This window comes from Pelophylax lessonae (assembly GCF_965119305.1).
Source record: "Pelophylax lessonae genome assembly, chromosome: 10".
Taxonomy (NCBI): Eukaryota; Metazoa; Chordata; class Amphibia; order Anura; family Ranidae; genus Pelophylax; species Pelophylax lessonae.
In genome coordinates this window covers 6,042,338-6,066,432 of record NC_138777.1, presented here as the reverse complement: position 1 = coordinate 6,066,432, position 24,095 = coordinate 6,042,338, and the positions used below count along the sequence as shown (strand labels likewise).

At 41.7% G+C, this 24,095-nt stretch overlaps 1 protein-coding gene across 1 annotated transcript in view; it reads right to left on the bottom strand.

Moving 5' to 3' along the window:
• Positions 1 to 2,396: 2,396 nt before the first annotated feature.
• Positions 2,397 to 24,095, bottom strand: part of SWAP70 (switching B cell complex subunit SWAP70) — a 120,777-nt gene continuing 99,078 nt past the window's right edge. The window contains exons 5-12 of the mRNA XM_082270753.1: positions 22,534 to 22,680; positions 18,217 to 18,325; positions 16,093 to 16,274; positions 12,779 to 12,886; positions 9,865 to 10,031; positions 7,294 to 7,492; positions 6,653 to 6,749; positions 2,397 to 3,062 (exon numbers count right to left, since the gene is read on the bottom strand). Of these exons, the coding sequence (XP_082126879.1) occupies positions 2,950 to 3,062; positions 6,653 to 6,749; positions 7,294 to 7,492; positions 9,865 to 10,031; positions 12,779 to 12,886; positions 16,093 to 16,274; positions 18,217 to 18,325; positions 22,534 to 22,680 (1,122 nt within the window). The 3' untranslated portion in view covers positions 2,397 to 2,949. The remainder of the gene's footprint in view (positions 3,063 to 6,652; positions 6,750 to 7,293; positions 7,493 to 9,864; positions 10,032 to 12,778; positions 12,887 to 16,092; positions 16,275 to 18,216; positions 18,326 to 22,533; positions 22,681 to 24,095) is intronic.

Sequence of the window (24,095 nt, the reverse complement as noted above, 5' to 3'; positions counted from 1 at the left end):
TATAGGAGTATTTATTTTTAGTTTTTTGTGTCTGTACTGACTTTTCAGTTTTACCATTTTATCTCATCTCAAGTTAAAGAGGACCCTGCAATTATTGTGTATAAATGTAATGACTTGGGTTTTTTTCCTTATTTTGTATTCATCTGTTACATGTTAAGATACTTTATAAAATACAAAGCCTACAATGTACTGTCTCTATGCATTTTTAAAGGAAAATGAACTAACTCCAAATTAGGGATTGACCAATATAATTTTTTCATTGCCGATACCAATATTTTGGTCATCGCGTATCGGTAACGGCCGATATGGGCCGATATTTTCATACATTTAAATACATTTTTTTATTTTTTTTATTTTTATTTGACAGGTACTCTTGTGGAGGGATCTTGGGGTCTAAAAGGCCCCAAACCCCTCCTCTGTACTTAAAAGCATTCAAAACGCAAAGTTTGGCTGTTTTGAATGCTGTAATTTTTTTGAATCTGGCGCCAGTACCCGGAAGTATGATATCATTTCCAGGTTTTTGCATGGAGACCCGATCAGAGCTGAAAGCGGCTTTGATTGGGTCTTCGGTGGCCATGCAGGCTGGTTGCCTGGGTCTCCCTGTGGGACGGGAGACCCGGGCAAGCCACGGAAGGCGGCGGGAGGGGGGGGGACGTCCCCTCCAGCTCCTTGTAATGACAGCCGTGCGGCTTCTCAGCCGCATCGGTTGTCATTACATGACAGCCGACCGTCGGCTATGGACGCCGGTACCAGGGTGATGTCTCTAGCTGCAGGCATCAATCCGGTACAAGCGCTTTTCGAAATATCGGTAATATCGGCCACCGATATATCAGGGAAAAAGCGTACCGGCCCTCGATATATCGTTTTTGCCGATAATCGGTCGATCTCTACTCCAAATATCCTGGCTACCTCTCCTTATCCAACTGCACATAGTGGCCATGATGCCCCCTGCTTCGGGTGTAGTACGTTGTACACCACAATACAGTACACAGCTAAGCAGAGAGTATTCATCATAACACACGATGTCAAGTGCTTTTTAATCAGCCTGACCATGTGACCGTGCTGACCAATGAAAAGCACTTATTTCTTCAAGGACATGTTACCAGAATAAGCCTCAGATATGCTTTTCCTGCTCATTGATTGATGTATTTTGGTGTACGGTCTACACAGACCACTATGCCAGCAGCAGGGGTTTGAAGGGATGGCAAGGAAATTTGGAGTTAGTTAATTTTTCATTTTTTGTAGGGTAAGAGTAAGGTAAACTTATCCTTAAGGTGCCTTTCTCAAACCTTTTCCACGCCTACTGCCTAAAAGAAAGGTTCTCAATCTTATGAAGGCCAGTGCCCCTCAATGGCTTGCATAGCAGTGGATGGTGAATGGAACTTGTAACTGGAGAGAAAAAAACATCAATGGCTTGCATGGCAGAGGATGGTGAAAGGAACTTGTAACTGGAGAGAAAAAACCATCAATGGCTTGCATAGCAGTGGATGGTGAATGGAACTCGTAACTGGAGAGAAAAAAACATCAATGGCTTGCATGGCAGAGGATGGTGAATGGAACTCGTTACTGGAGAGAAAAAACCATCAATGGCTTGCATAGCAGAAGATGGTGAATGGAACTCGTAACTGGAGAGAAAAAATCATCAATGGCTTGCATGGCAGAGGATGGTGAATGGAACTCATAACTGGAGAGAAAAAACCATCAATGGCTTGCATAGCAGTGGATGGTGAATGTAATTCGTAACTGGAGAGAGAGAAAACCATCAATGGCTTGCATAGCAGTGGATGGTGAATGTAATTCGTAACTGGAGAGAGAAAACCATCAATGGCTTGCATAGCAGTGGATGGTGAATGGAACTCGTAACTGGAGAGAGAAAACCATCAATGGCTTGCATAGCAGTGGATGGTGAATGGAACTCGTAACTGGAGAGAAAAAAACATCAATGGCTTGCATGGCAGAGGATGGTGAATGGAACTCGTTACTGGAGAGAAAAAACCATCAATGGCTTGCATAGCAGAAGATGGTGAATGGAACTCGTAACTGGAGAGAAAAAATCATCAATGGCTTGCATGGCAGAGGATGGTGAATGGAACTCATAACTGGAGAGAAAAAAACATCAATGGCTTGCATAGCAGTGGATGGTGAATGTAATTCGTAACTGGAGAGAGAGAAAACCATCAATGGCTTGCATAGCAGTGGATGGTGAATGTAATTCGTAACTGGAGAGAGAAAACCATCAATGGCTTGCATAGCAGTGGATGGTGAATGGAACTCGTAAAAAGAGAGAAAAAAACCTATTGATGGCTTGCGTTGCAGAGATGCCTCCACCATGCAAGTCACAGAAGGTTTTTTATTCTCTCTACTTACAGATAAAGGAAACAAAAACTTTACAAATGTTTACTTTTTGTAAATGACTTTTTATGTAACAGTTGTTGGGACATATCCAATTCTCTGAATGGATCCAACAACATAACTCTACTCCTGTTGTCACATGGAATGCATTTCACAGACAAATATTTCAATCTTACATTCCAGTTTCAAATAAAAAATGAACATATGGAAAGTATGAGCACGTCCCAAAATCGAAACGCAAAATTAAAACAGATTCCCACACCTATTCTAGGGCATCTAATTGTTAAAGGGTTTAGTATGGACTGTTCTGTCCTAGACATGACTCGCCATCCGTAGGATGATCCTTTGGGTCGTGGGTGTTTTATCCGGCAGGTTCTTCTGATCTTTGTTGTAAGTTCTTTCTCGTTTTTGAAAAGTCTAGAAGTTCTTCGGGATTACAGTAGCTCACCAGTGTTTTGTTATCTCCCTTTTTGAAGTAGACACAACTTGGGAATACAAAAAAAATATTTCAAAAAACGCACGCACAAACTCTTCCGCTGTCACAAAGCTGATTTGGGGCCACGATCCTATCTGCTGGTCCACGTTGGGATGGACACTCTAGTCCGTGTTGGTGTTCTTCTTCCCTTGCCAGTTCCTCTCTCTCTCCTCGAGTTCACCTTGGGTGAAGGAAGCTGGTCCCCAGTTTGTGATGAACACGGGATTTTTAGAACCTGAAAATGTGACAGATAGAACTTAAGGAATGCATCAATGTAATAAAATAAACAGCAATCCAAATATTCCCAGATGAAGTAAAAGAGGGTCAGTGTATTTAAATCTGGAATTTTAGAGTTTGGTGGATACTAGAGAGTAAAACGCCCTGACAATGGAATAGTTCTCTGTACAACATTGCATAATGTGTCAGAGCTACAGTATATAAATGTATAATAATAATAGTGTGTGTCTGTGGGGGAGGGGACATTAGTGTAGATTTTAAAATCTTAAAAACATAATAAAAACATATTTACATATATACAAAATAATTAAAAATATATTTAAAAAAATAGCTTACATTAGCATAGAAACAGAAAATAGTTTTTTTGCCAGGAAAAAGAAAAACCATAAAGAAAACGAAATTTACCAACCAAGACACATTTTGATATTATTATTACCATGATTAAACTCAACAAAGCCCTAACCTCCTCCTAAACACACCCTCAGGCTAAGAAACACATTACACATTTATCCCATGCATGCAGCCTTTTTTTAAAAAAATCAGATTTTATTAAAATCTAGGGGGCGTGAAAGGACAGAAAGAAAGCCGCACACCCAGAGACTATCAGACAGCAGCTACGGGGACCTGACATTCCTCCACGCCTTTGTCCAGGCTCTCAGCTACCACCTGTCCTTCTCAAGACCCCAAATCTTCCCAACCTCACCCAGAATGTTGTGCATCACCACCTCTCCAGGAAAGACTTTTTTCTGAGTGGAAACCTGACACCGTGCATTCCACGTGAAGTAAGGTACTACTAAGCTAACTAGAACAAGTGTCTCAAAATCAAAATCCCAATGTGACTCAAAAGACCCGTACGACCACTCCGCATAACTCAAGTGGGAAAGGAAAGAGATACCCAGAGCCCCACCCACCCGCTTATAGACTTCTATATTGAAGGGGCACTGAAGCAATAAATGGTCCATCGTCTCCTCCACACCGCTACACTCCACTCTTGGACAACGACGGTTCTCCGCAGAGCGATGCTTCAAGTTGCCCTTCACATAGAGTCTGCCATGGAACGAGAGCAAGGCCAAATCACGAAACTTTAAAGGGATTCTCTCTAGATTAATCAAACGCAGACACTCCCTCATAACAGGGCCTGGGCAATCCCTCAAAGCCCATGGCTGGCTAATGGCAGATCTAACAACCCTCCTCTCACTGACCTTCCTAGGAAGAGACGTAATTTCCTCAGCCTTCCCTCACCACTCATTTTCAGGCAAATGACAATCTACCTTGGGAGCTTGCCATGTCGGTCCCTCAGACTTTTCCCTGGCCCACCATTCTCCCAGCTTCACAGCAAAGGCCTAAACCAGACCAACCCACCCAAGCAGTTCCTCTGCCAGCATGTTACCAAAATTATGTTTAAAAAACATCAAAGAAAAGAATACCACCAGGTTGACCATACTTAGGCCACCAATCTGCCTGGGAAGGTAGGTTACAGACCTCTTAATGAAGTTCAGTTTGTTCCCCCATAACAACTGGAAGAAACAGCTGTAGATATTTGCATAGGGAGACACTAAATCCAGACAAAGCTGACACAGAAAAACTGGGATCAGGTAAGTTTTAATTGGTTCAATCCTTTCCCTGTAAGAGAGTTTCCATTCCTTCCAGCTGGCAACCTTGGCATCAGCATCTTGAAGCCTGCCTTCCCAATTTGAAAGGCCTTAATCGTCGTGACCAAATTTGATGCCTAAAACTAAATTTTTTCCTGCCGGAGGTCTGGGAAGGTGCCCGGAAGCTCAAAGCCATCGCTTTCCTCTCCCATCCAAAAAACTTCAGTCTTATCCTGATTGATCTTTGAGCCAGAAGCCTCAGCAGTTGATTTTGGTGAATATATGGGGGATTTGTCTCTCTGTGTTCAGTAATACCTCATGTACTACACTATATATTTTATATGATCTAAATAAAATGTTCAATTTTTTATAAAATGGTCTCTTGGTTTTCCTGTTTCAATTGGGCCCTAAAACCCATACTTTCTCTATATTTTTGTGATATATATACCCTTTTTGGGGCCAATTTCACGGTTATTTTCTACAATGAAAATTATACCACAACTTTCTCCCTTACAGGCTGAGGGACGGCATCCTCATCTTCACCTCACGAGTTGGTGGAAAACCAAAACTTCCTGCCACTCAAGGGAGATTCCATTTCCGCAATGGCTTGCAGCAATCCCCCATTTTCCTCAACCTCCTCCTGAGGTGACCCAGGCTGCTGGGGTGGGAAGGGGGCAAATACCGACTCAGACATGACAGATCCTGAGACAGGGGTAGTACTGGGGCCACCATGTGAAGCCACTTCCTTCCCCCCCATCTGTACTGTCGCCGTTGCTGTGGCATCCACCCTCTGGCTGGTACTCACACTGCCACTCTCCTTCATCTTTTGGAATCTCTCCTCATTTTCATACTTCTCCTTAAACACACCGCTGCTCTCCTTCAGAGAGGCGACCAACTTCGCCTTACTCCTCCAAAGACTTCAGCTTGGAGTCTTCCTTCTTACTGCTCCCAGTATTACTGCAGAGATTTATTTTTTCCTGAAATCTGCTTTCAGGACAGAAAGCTTGTGTTCCTCCTTAGTAATACGGCGAAGTCTATTCACCACTCTATACTGGAAGCCTGGTAAGGATTCCCTTTGCATAGGAACAAGCCCAGGATTCATTGCAGCTTGAGCACATGGTGTAGGCCTCAGAGCCTCTGCAGAGCCTCCACCTTTGTCCTCCCCCACCCACTGCATGGTGATGGGGAAGAAGCATGTAGGAGAGCTCCCAGGCTTGATGTTTCCTCCAGCTGAGACCAAAGCAGAGTGAGCCAGCAGCACCTTGTAGAACAGCACCACCTAGTGGACCGAATGCTTCACAAATTTGCGTGTAGAAAGAAAGTGGCACTTCCAGTCTCAGGAAAGTAGAAACTTGAGTTTTATTTCTTCAAATCAAAAAGTCCAACATTGACATGTGCAAGACAAACAGGATAGCAGCAAACGCATTTCACACCATGTGCTTACTGTATTCATTGAGCACCCAGTCTTGCAGGACTACTACAGTTTACTTGGGAATCCTACTGGCCCAGCTGTCAGCCCTTTGAGCGGTGATTTGTTTCTTCACAAATTTGCGTGCCATCCTTGCGCAGGGGCCATGCTAATCTTCTCTATCATTCCAATTTTAGTATATATTAGACATTAGAGTGTAAGCTCCTCTGGTACAGAGGCTGATGTGACTGGCTCAGTGATCTCTGTACAGCACTGCGGTATATGTCAGAGCTATATAAATGTATAATAATAATAGTGTGTGACTGTGGGGGGGAGGGGACATTAGAGTGTAAGCTCCTTTGGTACAGAGACTGATGTGATTGGCTCAGTGATCTCTGTACAGCGCTGCGGTATATTTCAGAGTTATATTAATGTATAATAATAAATATAGTGTGTGGCTGTGGGAGGGACATTAGAGTGTAAGAGACTAACATGGTTCTAAATACTATGAAAATTTATTTTTCTGTATAAATGAATAAAATAAATGTCTTTTTCCTGCCACATTGTAGCACAGCAGTTATTCCATACCTGGCTGTATTAGTCGGATTAAGCCTTCATGTTGCGCCACTTTGTCCTTCCAGCTCCTGGTCTTACTCGTTGCAACTTCTAGATTATCTTTAATTTGCTGTAAAGGAGAAAAATAAATGTGAAATTTAGTTTTAAATTGGCATTATAAATTCCAAATAAAATACATTTATAAAATGGTGAGCTAAAATCAGAAAACATTTAAAAGATATTTATTCCTGAGATTTCATAATGCTACAAGTCTGGTAAACACTTTTATTTAGTGTTTTATATTGCAAAGAATGGTTGACACCTCTGCCAGATCTTATTGGTTAATATGGCTGCATGGGGGCAATTTCCCCTCATTTCCCATGTGACTACTGGGACAGGAAGTAAAGGGAAATGTCTCATAAGGTAACAGACAGTAGTATAACCTGGCAGAGGCTCAAACCCTTCCCTACTGCACCTGAAACTAAAAAAAAAATGGCTTAACCTCCTTTTTAACTTGGGGCAACCTTAAACATAAGTCATTAGAAAACACAGAAACAAGCCCTGAACTTCATCAACAAGTTTAGGGATGTTGTGACTCAGAATGGAATCTTCAATGGATCCTTAATTGCCCTAGGTTGACAAGTCCACATCTACATTGGATGGCTCCCAGTCACCTGGTATTGCTCCAGGGCCTCTATCCGCTCCTTCTCCAGCTGCTCCAGCTGTTGCATAGCCTCCTGTAGTGCTATATCTTTCATCTCCCGGATAGTTTCCAGTTCCCTCTTCTCAGCTTCCGTCATCTTGATAGCAATCTCCTGCTCCCGGTGGAGTTTCTCCAGCATGGCTCGCTTGGCTGCTTCCTGTTCCAGGAGTCTGGAAATTACGCAAGCACAAAGTCAGCTAGGACATGAAAATACTCAGGTCTGTTCAGCCCAACTTTTAACAAATTGCAGTTTGCAGTTTGTCATCCAGAAGTAGACAGACATATCCCCCCCCCCAATACATACACATGCCCCCCCCACCCCCCATACTAACTTTGTCTCTCACCCTATACACTGAAATGCCCTACCATACAAACTTTGTCTTTAATGAACATTCAGGCCAAACCTTACGGAAGCAAGCCTTGGCTTTCTTATACCAATTTGACCAGAATTTAATAAAAATTCACATCAAAGCAGGCCCTAATTCTTGCAGTAAACTAACGGCCATGCTCATACTATCAGAGCTTTTTGCTGTCTTTGATACAGCTGGCCACCTGTTCCCTCTCGAAAAACTACTTCTTTGACCTCAAAATCTCTGTTCTTTCCTGGTTCTCCTCTAGCCTATCTAAGCACTCCTTCAGTGTCACCTACAACTTTATCCCCTCCTCTCTTCATCCTTCTTCTGTAGAGGTCCCCCAAGGCTCTGTCCTAGGATAACTTCTACTCTTTATGTACACCTCCTCCCTTGGTCAGTTGATAACGTTTCTTAGCTACCATCTCTATGCTGACCACATCCAACCCTATCGCTCTACTTCTCAGCTCACAGCCTACAACTCTACCTTCCCCTCTCCTCTTCCTATAGGAGTCCCCAGGGCTCTGTCCTCGAACCGCTTCTATACTCTAGCTACACTTTTAGGTGATCCCTGAAACCCCTTCTAACCATCTTCTCTTATAACTGAACTACCTTCCATCATGTTTGAGATGGTAACCATATAATTACAATTGTAAGGCATAAATTCTTAAACTAAACCAAAGGCCATACTCATACATTTAGACCTTTCTGCTGTCTTTGATACAGTTGGCCACCTGCTCCTCCTCAAAAACCTCTACGTGTTTGAACTCAAAATCTCTGTTCTTTCCTGGTTCTCCTTCAGCCTATCTAAGCCCTCCTTTAACGTCACCTACAACTTTATCCCCCTCCTCTCTTCATTCTTTTGCTGTAAGGGTTACCCAAGCCTTTGTCCTTGGACACCTTCTATTTGCTATCTACACCTCCTCCCTAGGTCAGATGATAACCTTTCATAGCTTTTAATACATCTCTATGCTGACGACACCCAAACCTATCTCTCTACTCCTCAGCTCGCAACCTACAACTCTTCCTCCCCCTCTCCTCTTCCTCTTCCTATAGGGGTCCCCAAGGCTCTGTCCTCAGATGGCTTCTATTCCCTATATACACGTTTAGGCAATTCCTGAAAACCTTTTTAACCATCTTCTCTTGTAACTGTACTACCATCTATCCGGACAACACCCAAACCTATCTCTCTAATTCTCAGCTCACAAACTACAACTCTACCTTCCCCTCTCCTCTTCCTTTTTCCTGTAAGGGTCCCCCAGGCTCTGTCCTTGGATGGCTTCTATTCTCTATCTACATGTTTAGGCAATTCCTGAAAACCCTTTTAACCATCTTCTCTTGTAACTGTACTACCATCTATCCAGATGACACCCAAACCTATCTCTCTAATTCTCAGCTCACAACCTACAACTCTACCTTCTCCTCTCCTCTCCTCTTCCTTTTCCTGTAAGGGTCCCCCAGGCTCTGTCCTCAAGCCACTTCTATTCTCTATCTACACCTCCTCCCATAGTCAGTTGATAACCTCCAATTGCTTCCAATACCATCTCTATGATCTCTAATGACAACAAAATCTCTCTTCTCCTCACATCACCCCTTCAGTCTCCTTAACCCCTCTCTGCCAATTCTTCCACAGAGTTCTGCTAACCCAAAATACATAATTCAGAATCCTAAGAACAATATACAAAGCCACCAACAAATCTGCTCCAAGTTACATCACTAACCCTATCTCAGAATAACACCCAAACTGACCTCTTTGCTTCTCCTAAGATGTCCTGTTCTCTAGCTCACTTGTCACCTTCTTCTCCATGCTTACTTCCAGGACTTCTCCTGAGTCTCTTCCATCCTATGGTACACTCTACCCCAATCAGTCCAACTATCTCCAACTCTGTCCACCCTGAAAACCCATCTTCCCTTGTAACTGTACTGCCTTCCATCATGCTTCAGACGATTGTAGCCATATTAATGCACTTCCATCAAAACAACTTGCACTAACTGTCAGATCTTTTGGACAAGCTTTTGGGGTGTTTGGGGAATTCTGGCATGGTATGGTCAGCGGGTATTTTTTTTTTAAAATTTAAATAAAACAAAATGCTTTAAATGGTGCATAAAACAGAACAAAGGCGAAATGAGAGATGCTCATTGTTAAGGATTATACACGCTTCCATTCTTTTTTGTGTAGACAGCTCCCTCACCTGGCCTGTAAGAGCCGCGCACTCTCCTCTTCAAGGCGGGCTTGTTTCTCATCATCTAGCGCCTCCTGCAGGCGATGGTACATTTGTTCCAGCTCTCGCACCCTCTTCAAATACTGCTCTAATTCTGAGGACTTCTGTGCTACCTGTTCTTCCATTTCTTGCCGAATCTTTGGATATACAAATAATAGATAAGTGTTAACTAATTGCAACCAGCTGATCAACATCATGAGCCATTTCAGGCTAGGGAAAAGCTGAGAAAAGACTACCTGCTATGTATTCAATAAGAATTATAACATGTAAGGGACACTGGGTATGCTACACAAGCCCAAAAAAATGATGTACGCAAACTGTGTGTAGTTTAAGCTGTCCTTCTGCCCCACTGTCACTCTCCCCTCACACTTGCATGTTGGCAATTACCGACTGTCAAAATGACAGCCAACAGTTGCTGTCAAAATACAGCAGTTGTAATAGATACTATTTTAAAAATAAAAACAGCTAAGGCAGGGTCGGGTTTCGTCAGGATCCCTGTGACCTTAGATATAATAGAGAAGATTTTCTTCCAGTAGCTGGCGAGGCTTTCACAGGACCAAAATATATGGAGAAGGTTCCCAGTTTGGCCGCATTCTCTCCAACAAAGGTGCGATTGGGATTTGGAAAATTTGGAAAGTTGATATGGTGTTAGATACCACCGGGAGAGAAGTTTTTGTGACTATTCCCAATGTGAAATGTACTCTAATAAAAACTCTTCATGTAAGTTGTTTGATGCCACATGGAAACTTTGGATGGAAAGTCAATACGATAATAATGCCTTATGATATATTTTGGATTCATTATTCAAGTTCTCTGTTTTGTAGAACATCCTGATGTACTAACACATCTTTTGCTGTTTTATTTATGACTTGCTTAACCGGTTGCCGACCGCCGCACGACCATATACTGCGGCGGTCAGCCCCGGCCAGGCAAAGTGACGTACCGGTGCGTCACTTGCCTGTCACTTCCTTGTGAGCCAATAGCGGGCGAGTGCGCGCCCCCGGAGGCGCGCGCCCGCCGCGGCTCGTTCACAGGGAAGTCAGTGCGTGTGACCGGCGGATCTGATGTCCGCCGGTCACTCGCCGATCGTTGGTGCAGAGGGAGAAAGTCAGGCTGCTGATGTAAACAAGCCGCCTATCATTCTCCCCTGTGTAGAAACAGTGATCATATGGTTCTACTATGTAGGACCGTTGATCACTGTTCCTACACTAGTAGCCACAGCCAATCACAGTAAAAAGCACAATCAACATGGGGATAAGGTGCTTTTCAGTTGGAGGGGGCCCATGTTAAGGGCATGTGGCCTGAATTGGTTCGGGGAGGAACTCGCTTATCCCCCCGCCCCCTTTCTGTCCTGCTTGGCTGCATGCTTGGATAAGGGTCTGGTGTGGATTTTGGGGGGGGGACCCCACGCTGTATTTTTCTGAATTTTTAGATGCGGTCGGCAACCGGTTAAGCAAGTCATAAATAAAACAGCAAAAGATGTGTTAGTACATCAGGATTCTCTGTTTTGACGTCCTACAAAACAGAGAACTTGTATAATGAATTTTTAGATGCCAGCATTCTTTTGTTTAAATTTCAGCTGTCAGTGGGGAAGCCCGCTGACAGCTGATGAGTTATCGGTTGTTAAGGACATTGTGGCCAGCTTCCCAGGCCAATGCTTAACAACCAGCTATTCTTCACGCAGAATTCGAATTGGTCAATCATTTTTTGACCGATCCGATTTTGAAAAGTTATATAAATCTGGAATTCAAAAATTAATACATTTTAAAAATGTAAACTAAACTTAACCCAAACTAAAAAAATTCCGAAACTATTCAACTAAACAAAATTAGTAATATAATGAATCTAGCCAAAATGAATCAAATTTAATTGCCGGCATTCTTTTGTTTAAATTTCAGCTGTCAGTAGGGAAGCCCGCTGACAGCTGATGAGTTATCGGTTGTTAGGGACATGGTGGCCAGCTTCACAGGCCAATGCTTAACAACCAGCTATTCTTCACACAGAATTCAAATCAGTCAATCATTTTTCGACCGATCCGATTTTGAAACGTTGTATAAATCTGGAATTCTAAAATTAATAAATTAAAAAATGTAAACTAAACTAAATAAATTCAGAAACGTATCAACTAAACAAAATGAGTAATATAATGAATCTATCTAAAACGAAACAAATTAAATCTTTCCATTATGCACATGTCTTCTGCAATTGATGAAATAAATGTACAGACTGCGCTTGCTTCACCATAAACGAATTAATAATACCACTTCTATTTTAGTATATACTGAGAAAATATCACTACAACCAATCTGTGTTGGAAATTAATATTAGTGATAAGAATAAAGCCATAAAGCAAGGAATATTTTGTGCAAAAATAAAAATAAAAAATATTTTGTGATATGGTTATAATCAATCATGTACTAAATAAACATAAAGTGACAATTATGGTGCAAAAGATTATTTTGTGCAAAAAAAAAATATATAGCTTCTTTTCTGTGCAATAATATTTCCTGCGTCATGATTTTGTTATTGTCACTAATATTCATTTCCAACACAGATTGGTTGTAGTGACATTTTCTCAGTATATACTAAAATATAAGTGGTATTATTAATTAATTTATGGTGGAGCAAGCGCAGTCTGTACATGTATTACAAGTGCCTCACACTTTTTTTTTTTTTTTTCTGGTGTATGCAGGTATGACAGAGGTGCTTTATTTTTTTATTATTTTTATTTATTTTATATTTTTTTTTTTTCTTCATTGTAGCCTGCTTTTATTATAGAGTAAATTCAAGTCGTATGCCCACGTGACTGCATCAGCTCTAGTGGACAGGAACATACAGTATATTATAGAATTTGGCGTTTGGCTAAGCACCTTCCAATAATTACCATTTGCTCCCGTTCCAGCTCCTCTCTGAAGCGATCCTGTAACTCCATGTGCGTCTCGTGGCGTTTTTTCTCCTCTTGTGTGGCCCGTGCAGCGGCTTCCATTAGTTGCTGCCCAAAAAAAAAACACAGATCTAGAACACACATAGATTCTAAAGAAATAATAATATTGTATTATAGAAGCAAGCAAGCTTTACATTGAATATGTATATGATGTATATTATGTAAGCTAAAATAGAAGTAAACCCTAACTGAATGACATTTAGGGGTCTATTTATAAAACAAATCTGCAGTAGGAATGTGACAAACATTTGCACAGCCGCAGGAAAAATAATCAATATACTTTTTTTTTTATTTCCTATGATCATCAGAGCCATCTAGTGGGCATCATGCAGTATTTGCCTAATTGAGGTATTTCATGAAAATACCACATTATGGCCACTAGATGGTGCTTATGATCATAAGAAATAATTATAATAAGTGTTTTTTTTTTGTTTGTTTTTTTTTTTTAAAGTAGATGGCAATACTTTATACTTCAAAATGCACAATTTATCCTCTGAGATTAAGCCTGGATATATGATAGTATAACAAAGAATCCTGCAGCTAAATACCAGATTTTATTATTTTCTGGTGTGGTCATGTGACCACTAATCCTCTTACTGCTCCTTATCCTATGCAGTCGGTGGGAGGGGATTAAATATGCATTGACCTCATAACAGGAAGCCCTCTCCTCCCATGATTATTTGGAGCCCTGGTGCCCAAACTGGCACTTTTTGTGTGGCCCTTGGGGCCCCTGAAGACACTCATTTTTGATTACCGTTTTGTACTGGAAGAGCAATGATTACTAGCAGTCTCTTGTAACATGTCTGCAGTCTATGGCTGTCTCCTGAAGCACATCCCCAGTCTCTAACAACCTGCATAGCATGTTCCCAGTCTCTGAAAGTCTCCTACAGCATGTTCGCAATCTCTGACCATCTCCTGTGTTAAGGCTGCAGTCTCTGACCATCTCCTGTATTATGTCCACAGTCTCTAGTCACATCTTGTTTTAAGTCTGCAGGTGTCTCTGACCATCTTCTGCATCATGTCCACAGTCTTTGACCATCATCTTATGCAGTCTCTGATCATCTTCTGCAGTCTCTGACCATCTTCTGTAGTCTCTGACCATCTTATGCATGATGTCCACAGTCTCTGACCATCTCCTATGGCATGTTTACAGTCTCTGGCCATCTCTTTTATTATTATTTGCATAGTCCCTGACCATCTTCTGTATCATGTACACAGTATCTCACCATCTCCCGTATCATGACCACAGTCTCTGACCATCTTATGCATGATGTCCACAGTCTCTGACCATCTCCTACGGCATGTTTACAGTCTCTGACCATCTCTTTTATTATTTGCATAGTCTCTGACCATCTTCTGTATCATGTACACAGTCTCTCACCATCTCCCGTATCATGACCACAGTCTCTGACCATCTTCTGCATGATGTCCACAGTCTCTGATCATTTCCTGTATTATGTACACAGTCTCTGACCATCTCCTGTATTATGTCTGCAGTCTCTAGCCACCTCTTGTTTTAAGTCTGCAGGTGTTTCTGGCCATCTGCTCTATTATGGTTTCATAGTATTTGGCCATCTCCTGCATAAAGTTCATAGTCTCTGACAGACTCTTGTTTTAAGTCTGCAGTCTCTGACCATCTTCTACATCATGTTTGCAGTCTTTGACCATCTACTGTATAATTTCTTCAGTCTCTGAACATCTCCTGTGTCATGTCCACATTCTCTGACCATCTCTTGTACCATGTTCACAGTCTCTGACCATCTCCTGCATCATGTCCACAGTCTCTGACCATCTCCTTTATAAAGTCTATAGTCTCTGACCATCTCCTGTATAAAGTCTATAGTCTCTGACCAACTCCTGTATAAAGTCCATAGTCTCTGACCATCTCCAGTATAAAGTCCATAGTCTCTGACCAGCTCCTGTATAAATTCTATAGTCTCTGACCATCTCCTGTATAATGTCTATAATCTCGAACCATCTACTGTATAATGTCTAAAAATCTCAGACCATCTCCTGTATAATGTCCAAAAATCTCAGACCATCTCCTGTATAATGTCCATAGTCTCTGACCAACTCCTGTATAAAGTCCATAGTCTCTGACCATCTCCTGTATAACATCTATAGTCTCTAACCATCTCCTTTATAAAGTCTATAGTCTGTGACCATCTCCTGTATAAAGTCCATAATCTCTGACCATCTCCTGTATAAAGTCCATGTTCTCTGAGCAACTCCCGTATAAAGTCCGTAGTCTCTGACCAACTCCTGTATAAAATCTATAGTCTCTGACCATCTCCAGTATAAAGTCCATAGTCTCTGACCATCTCCAGTATGAAGTCCATAGTCTCTGACCATCTCCTGTATAAAGTCTATAGTCTCTGACTATCTCCTGTATAAAGTCTATAATCTCTGACCATCTCCTGTATAAAGTCATTGGCTCTCACCATCTCGTGTATAAAGTCATTGGCTCTCACCATCTCGTGTATAAAGTCCACAGTCTCTGACCATCTCCTGTATAAAGTCCACAGTCTCTGATAATTTCTTGTATCATGCTAAAAGTCTTTGACTACATCTCGTTGTCTTCCTGCTGTCTCTGACACTAAATATTCCCTGAATTTTATGTGTGGCTCTTTGGTGATGTTGGTCAAGAAGGTTGACAACCACCAATCTAGAGTAAATCTAGGAGGAGCTTTTTTATTGTTGGCCAGCACTAGGCATTTTCAGTGTTTTACCGCCCTCTGCTGGAAACTGTGTGAATGGCAAGGAACTGGCAGGATCAACTGGTAATTTATGTATAAGGACAATAAAGGTCTGGTATTTTTGAGCCTGCATTGTTACGTCTGTATACCAAGTGGATTTTTATATTGGCCTTGAGATACTGATGAAAGCTTCAGATTTAAAAAAAAAAACTGGAAAGCCTTTAAAAGGACATTAGTTTTTAGTGGTAGTTGGTTAAAGGAGCGCCAAAAATCAGCAATAAGAATCCCACTTGGATCAAAAGATCGTAGTTTTATTGGTAGCAGAACATGTTAAAGCCAACGCGTTTCAGGGGAACAGGGACTCACCCTTCTTCAGGGAGTAAATTCTGCTATTCGGATCTGCAACCGATAGCATAACCCAAGGAGGTTGGGTTTTTACATCTGCTTTAAAATAATCAGATACCATTGAGGAAAAAGATATATATTTTTTTAAATCTGCAAATTACTTCTCCCTCCCCCCCCGGCATAAGTCACCGGTTATCCTTCTCCCACCCTCACCGTCCTCATCATCTCTAGCTCCTGCTGCTTTGTCTCGTTTGACATCTGGAGGTCTTTCATCTTCTGCTGCAGCTCCTCCTGCTCCGCCTGTAGCTTCTGCCGAATCGCTTTTCGTTTCTGGCGCGCGTCCTTGTGTGGTGAAGGGATCCCCATCTTCCGTAGGTTCACCACCGTCTGGATGGCTGTGGAGGAACACAATGCGGGTCTTAAAGGTAGGCAGACAAGATAGAAATATGTTAATAGTAATAACCGTGATCAAAATGTATTCCTAGAATTCATAACCAAAAAATAATGAACTTATACCCAGTAATTAAATACATTTGAAAAAGTGCATCATAAATAATACATGTGTGCCAATCCAAAATGTCCATAGAAAAGCGTTTCAAATAGTTCAGAAAGGTGAGAAATGGATTGACCATCCGCCAGGACTCCTTCCCTGTGGATGATATGAAGTATAAAATAAAGCCCCCCCCCCCCCTCCCTGTGCTATCAGAGGAATGAATGAATTGCCAACTCACCAGATGCAGTTGATCTCACTTGCTATACAACAATAAGATCAAATCAAGCTTGTGTGGTCACCTTGACCAGGAAAAGAAATCTCCACAGAAAGATCCTGGATAAATTGCCAACTCACCAGATGCAGTTGATCTTACTTGCAGCGAGCGACAGCATGCGTTCCAACCTCGTCGTTTGACCTTACCACCCTTACGCGTTTCGTCATTAGCAGTGATGACGAATCTCTGAAGACGTCACTTCTGATGACGAAACTCGTAAGTTTGGAACGCACGTGGTAACGTCACACAACGAGGTTGGAACGCACGCTGTCGCTCGCTGCGCCCTACACACAACCTCGCCATTTCCGACAGACTTGCAGGGAACCGCTCAGAGACTACGAGTGGTTAGTATCTTAATCCTCAGCCCGTGATTTGGGCAATAAAAGTTTTTAAGATAATGCACTATGTGGAGCCCGATCTCCTTTTTGTTTCTACATGACTGACATGGATTTGGAGCAATTAACTCAAGAAGCAGCAGGATCTTTCTGTGGAGATTTCTTTTCCTGGTCAAGGTGACCACACAAGCTTGATTTGATCTTATTGCTATATAGCAAGTGAGATCAACTGCATCTGGTGAGTTGGCAATTCATTCATTCCTCTAATAGCACGGGGGGAGGGGGGGGGCGTTATTTTATACTTCATATCATCCACAGGGAAGGAGTTCTGGTCGATCCATTTCTCACCTTTCTGAACTTTATGGATCACTTTTCTATGGACGTTTTGGATTGGCACACATGTATTATTTATGATGCACTTTTTAAATGTATTTCATCACTGGGTATAAGTTAATTATTTATTGGTTATGTATTTTTAGGAATCAATTTTGATCACGGTAATTACTATTATCAAATACCACCAAAAGAAAGCTTTATTTGTGTGGGGAAAAAAAGGACATCAATTTTATTTGGGTACAGCATCACACGACCGTGTAATTGTCAGTTAAAGTAACGCAGTGCTGAATCACAAAAAATGGCCTGGTCATTAAGGGGGTAAATCCTTCCGGTCCAGAAGTGGTTAATTAAATCACTGTCATCTGTTAGTTGCTGAGGGGAGAGTAGAATACTGTTTGTGTTGGTTGTTCCTTAGATATGTTAATTATATTTCTGTACTCAATTTCACCTGCATATGATAATGTAATCAAGCACCTGATCTGGTGGGGTAATCTGATCAGGAGGAGGATGTCCTCCTGTGTGGTATATATTGTGTGTGAGTCTGTTCAATAAAAGTTGTTGTTATTGGTTCCAGTTCTATACAAGCTAAGTTCAGGCTAGCTTTGTATCGGGGGGCGGCTGTAATATCTGATATCTTTCAGACTGGAGGAAGCGGTGTTCTGACGGAACCCCAGAAGCACAGTGTGGGTCGCGGTTCTGTTACAGATGCCTTCAACTTTTAGAAGACAAAAAATATAAGGCTTGGGTGCATGGAGATTATTTATAATATGGGGTTTTCGCGTGTAAAACCTTTATATGCTGCCCCAAAATTTCTCAATACAGGTCAGTGCAGGCACACGGGCACCTATTGTCATCTTGGGAACTACACACCGGCACCTTCATAAATCAAATCAACTCACCCTGAATCCACTCCTGTTTCTTCTTTTTATCAGAGGCGCTGATCTCATAGCTTTTATCTACGCATTTCACAAGGAAAAGGCACTTCTTCCCATCTCTATCTGGTAAAGACTAAAAACAAAAAAAGGAATGTTACAGTCAGATATACAGCGCCTTGAAAAAGTATTCACACCCCGTGAAATTTCCCACATTTTCTCATGTTATAACCAAAAATGTAAATGTATTTTATTGGGATTTTATGTGATAGACCGACACAAAGTGGCCATAATTGTGAAGTGGAAGGAAAATTATAAATGATACAAATAAATCTGTGAAAAGTGTGGCTGCATTTGTATTCACCCCCCGGAGTCAATACTTTGTAGAACCGCCTTTCCCTGCAATTACAGCTGCAAGTCTTTTTGGGGATGTCTCTACCAGCTTTGTACATCTAGAGAGGACATTTCTGCCCATTCTTCTTTGCAGAATATCTCAAGATCTGTCAGATTGGATGGAGAGCGTCTGTGAGCAGCAATTTTCAAGTCTTGCCACAGATTCTCAATGTGATTTAGGTCTGGACTGTGACTGGGCCATTCTAACACATGAATATGCTTTGATGTAAACCATTCCATTGTAGGTCTGGCTGGATGTTTCGGGTCGTTGTCCTGCTGGAAGGTGAACCTCCGCCCCAGTCTCAAGTCTTTTCTTCTAAGATTGCCCTGTATTTGGCTCCATCCATCTTCCCATCAACTTGGACCAGCTTCCCTGTCCCAGCTGAAGAAAAGCATCCCCACAACATGATGCTGCCACCACCATGTTTCACAGTGGGGATGGTGTGTTCAGGGTGATATGCAGTGTTAGTTTTACCCTACACATAGGGTTGCAGTAGTCCCATACTTCTTTGCAGAATATCTCAAGCTCAGTCAGATTGGATGGAGAGCGTCCGTGAACAGCAATTTTCAAGTCTTGCTACAGATTCTCGATGGGATTTAGGTCTTGACTGTGACTAGGCCATTCTAACACATGAATTATGTGTTAGAAATATTCCTTTAACAATTCCTCAGTGTAACCTGAACTGCTTGCCAATCACACGCCGCATATATACTGCGGCAGGCTGGCTCGGCAGCACAAATCGCCGTACCTGTACAGCGGTTCACAGAAGTGGTCCTGAGGGGCGAGCACATGCACCTCTGGTGGCACGCGCCCGCACAACTAGACAGCGGGGATGCTGATCTACAGGACCAGCGACACTGATTGCCCGCGATCGCTCCCTGCTGAGAGAGAATGACGGTCAGCTGTTGTAAACACAGCAGACCGTTGTTACCTCTGAAATGATCCTTCTATATAGGATCACAGGTCTCTATGGTCATTTCACAACACTCCCCTAGGCTCACACTTAACCCCTTGATAATCCCTGTGTTAACCCCTTCCCTGCCACTGTCATTAGTACAGTGACAGTGCATATTTTTAGCACTGATTACTGTAGTAATGTCACTGGTACCCCCAAAAGTGTCAAAAATGTCAGTTAGGGGTCCGATCTGTCCGCCGCAATGTCACAGTCCCACAAAAAAAATTTCAGATCACCGCCATTACTCGTTAAAAAAAAAATAAAAATGACATAAATCTTTCCCGTAGTTAGTAAACGCAATAACTTTTGCGCAAACCAATCAAAATACGCTTATTGCAATTTTTTTTTACCAAAAATATGTAGCAGAAAACAAATTGGCCTAAAATGATAAAAAATTTAGATTTTTACTTTTTTTTTTTTTGAGAATTTCATATAAAAAAATGTGAAAAATATTGTTATTTTTTCAGAATTGTCGCTCTTTTTTTGTTTATAGCGCAAAAAATAAAAATCGCACAGGTGATCAAATACCACCAAAAGAAATCTCTATTTGTGGGGAAAAAATACATCAATTTAATTTGGGTACAGCGTCGCACGACCGCGCAATTGTCCATTAAAGTCATGCAGTGCCGAATCGCGAAATAGGGCCTGGTCTTTGAGCAGCCAAATCTTCCGGGGCTTAAGTGGTTAAGGGGGTAAAACCTTCCGCTCCAGAACTGGTTAAATTCTATTTTAGATTCTGTAACATTTTTAACCAATGTCATTTTTTGGAATGACCATAAGAGGGCGCCAAAGCCAATAAAAATGATGCTGAAAATGCATTTGTGATAAAGTTACAGCCTGGGGAAGCGGAATTCAGGAGTTCTGCTACATTTTGCAACTTTTTTTTTTTTTTCCAAGAATAAATACACGAATACCGAATATAAATAAACATATTGATATATAAGAACTCCTGTCATTATATACTTAAATTTGCAGTCTGTACCCCTGCTGGGGAGATTTCCCTGCTATGGAGACAGGAAGTGTCAGGAAGAGCTGGGAAATCTGCATTGGGGACACAAACTGCAACAAAATATTTTTATTTTCAGTAAAATAGAAAAGGGTTAAATGCTCTGTCTTATTATTATTAATATTTTTCATAGATAGATAGATAGATATCCACAGGGCCGGCCTTAGGTGTTCAGGCGCCCTGTGCAAGCTAATCCTGTGCCCCCCCCCCCCCGCCCATCTTCACCTCTCGCCCCCTGGTCACCTAAACATACATGTATACATTGCATACATACATGCATTACATACATTACATTACATACATGCATTACATACATTACATTACATGCATACATTACATACATTACATTACATGCATACATACATTACATACATACATTACATTACATACATGTATACATTACATACATTACATGCATACATACATTACATACATACATTACATTACATGCATACATACATTACATACATTACATACATACATTACATTACATGCATACATACATTACATACATTACATACATTACATTACATACATGTATACCTTACATACATTACATTACATGCATAAATACATTACATACATACATTACATTACATGCATACATACATTACATACATTACATACATACATTACATTACATGCATACATACATTACATTACATACATGTATACATTACATACATTACATACATTACATTACATGCATACATACATTACATACATTACATACATACATTACATTACATGCATACATACATTACATTACATACATGTATACATTACATACATTACATACATTACATTACATGCATACATACATTACATACATACATTACATTACATACATGTATACATTACATACATTACATACATTACATTACATGCATACATACATTACATACATACATTACATTACATGCATACATACATTACATACATTACATACATACATTACATTACATGCATACATACATTACATACATTACATACATACATTACATTACATACATGTATACATTACATACATTACATACATTACATTACATGCATAAATACATTACATACATACATTACATTACATGCATACATACATTACATACATTACATACATACATTACATTACATGCATACATACATTACATTACATACATGTATACATTACATACATTACATTACATGCATACATACATTACATACATACATTACATTACATGCATACATACATTACATACATTACATACATACATTACAGTACATACATGTATACATTACATACATGTATGTGACTGCCATTACCAATGCAATTATGTAGTAAACATATTATTTTTATGTATTAATTTATTGTATTTTACTTCTTTTTTTTTTTTTTTCCTTATGTTAAGACACTTAAGTCCCTTATATCCTCCCCTTCATTGTCAATAAAATAGAAAGTATTTAGCCTAATTTGTCTTAAAAAGTAGATACACACAGCAGTGACACTTACCGTTCTGTGGACGGTGGCTTTGCATTTAAAAATGGCGCCTCCCGGCGCTTAGACGCCACTGCGCATGCGCCGTCTGCCCGAGAATAGCCGAGCGTGTTCGGGTTTTCCTGAGCAGCGGCGCCTGCGCAGTGTGCCTTTCGGGAGACGGCAGCAGACATTTTTTTTTTTTTCAGGTGCCGATCCGATGCGATGCTCTGTCTTCACCCAGTCCCAGGGCAGGGGGACCTGGCAGCGCCTGCTGGTATGACTCGTTCGGACTCCACTGATGTGAGTAACTAACTGTCTGCAACTCACAGTCTGCGGGTTGTGATGGCCGCACGGCGCCCCTGTTGCCCATGGCGCCCCGTGCGGTCGCACAGCTCGCACACCCCAAAGGCTGGCCCTGGATATCCAGAAGGGGTTAAAGCATAACTCAAGCCAAATGTGTGATATTTTCTTTTTTCTGTCCACGCCTTCCCTATTTTTCTTCTCTGCTGTAAAAGAAAAGATGGCGGAATTATTACCTCGACGCAGCAGTTTGAATCCAGGATGACGTCTCCCTTTTTGTCCTTTAAGTCCTCGCTGACATAATAGGACAGGACGTTGGGTTTGAGGACGAACCAGCGCTCCGTCCAGTTTTTCCTCTTGTGGCCCTTCTTCCACAGATAGCCCTGCGGGGACAAACACAATGGATTACAGACTTACAGAACCGGATAATAAATGTAGAATGGACAAAACTAGAAATTCCAGAAAAGAGGAGAGAAGTACGGAGGAGAGAAGTACGGAGGAGAGAAGTACGGAGGAGAGAAGTACGGAGGAGAGAAGTACGGAGGAGAGAAGTACGGAGGAGAGAAGTACGGAGAAGAGAAGTACGGAGGAGAGAAGTACGGAGGAGTGAAGTACGGAGGAGAGAAGTACGGAGAAGAGAAGTACAGAGGAGAGAAGTACGGAGGAGATAAGTACGAAGGAGATAAGAACGGAGGAGAGAAGTACAGAGGAAAGAAGTACAGAGGAGAGAAGTACGGAGGAGAGAAGTACAGAGGAGATAAGTACGGAGGAGAGAAGTACGGAGGAGAGAAGTACAGAGGAGAGAAGTACGGAGGAGATAAGTACGGAGGAGATCAGTACGGAGGAGAGAAGTACGGAGGAGAGAAGTACGGAGGAGAGAAGTACGGAGGAGATAAGTACGGAGGAGAGAAGTACAGAGGAGAGAAGTAAGGAGGAGATAAGTACGGAGGAGATCAGTACGGAGGAGAGAAGTACGGAGGAGAGAAGTACGGAGGAGAGAAGTACACAGGAGATAAGTACGGAGGAGAGAAGTACACAGGAGATAAGTACGGAGGAGAGAAGTACAGAGGAGATAAGTACAGAGGAGAGAAGTACGGAGGAGAGAAGTACGGAGGAGAGAAGTACGGAGGAGAGAAGTACGGAGGAGAGAAGTACAGATGAGAGAAGTACAGAGGAGATAAGTACGGAGGAGAGAAGTACAGAGGAGATAAGTACGGAGGAGAGAAGTACGGAGGAGAGAAGTACGGAGGAGAGAAGTACGGAGGAGTGAAGTACGGAGGAGAGAAGTAAGGAGGAGTGAAGTACGGAGGAGAGAAGTACGGAGGAGATAAGTACGGAGGAGAGAAGTACGGAGGAGAGAAGTACGGAGGAGTGAAGTACGGAGGAGAGAAGTACGGAGGAGAGAAGTACGGAGGAGAGAAGTACAGAGGAGAGAAGTACGGAGGAGATAAGTACGAAGGAGATAAGAACGGAGGAGAGAAGTACAGAGGAAAGAAGTACAGAGGAGAGAAGTACGGAGGAGAGAAGTACAGAGGAGATAAGTACGGAGGAGAGAAGTACGGAGGAGAGAAGTACAGAGGAGAGAAGTACGGAGGAGATAAGTACGGAGGAGATCAGTACGGAGGAGAGAAGTACGGAGGAGAGAAGTACGGAGGAGAGAAGTACGGAGGAGATAAGTACGGAGGAGAGAAGTACAGAGGAGAGAAGTAAGGAGGAGATAAGTACGGAGGAGATCAGTACGGAGGAGAGAAGTACGGAGGAGAGAAGTACGGAGGAGAGAAGTACACAGGAGATAAGT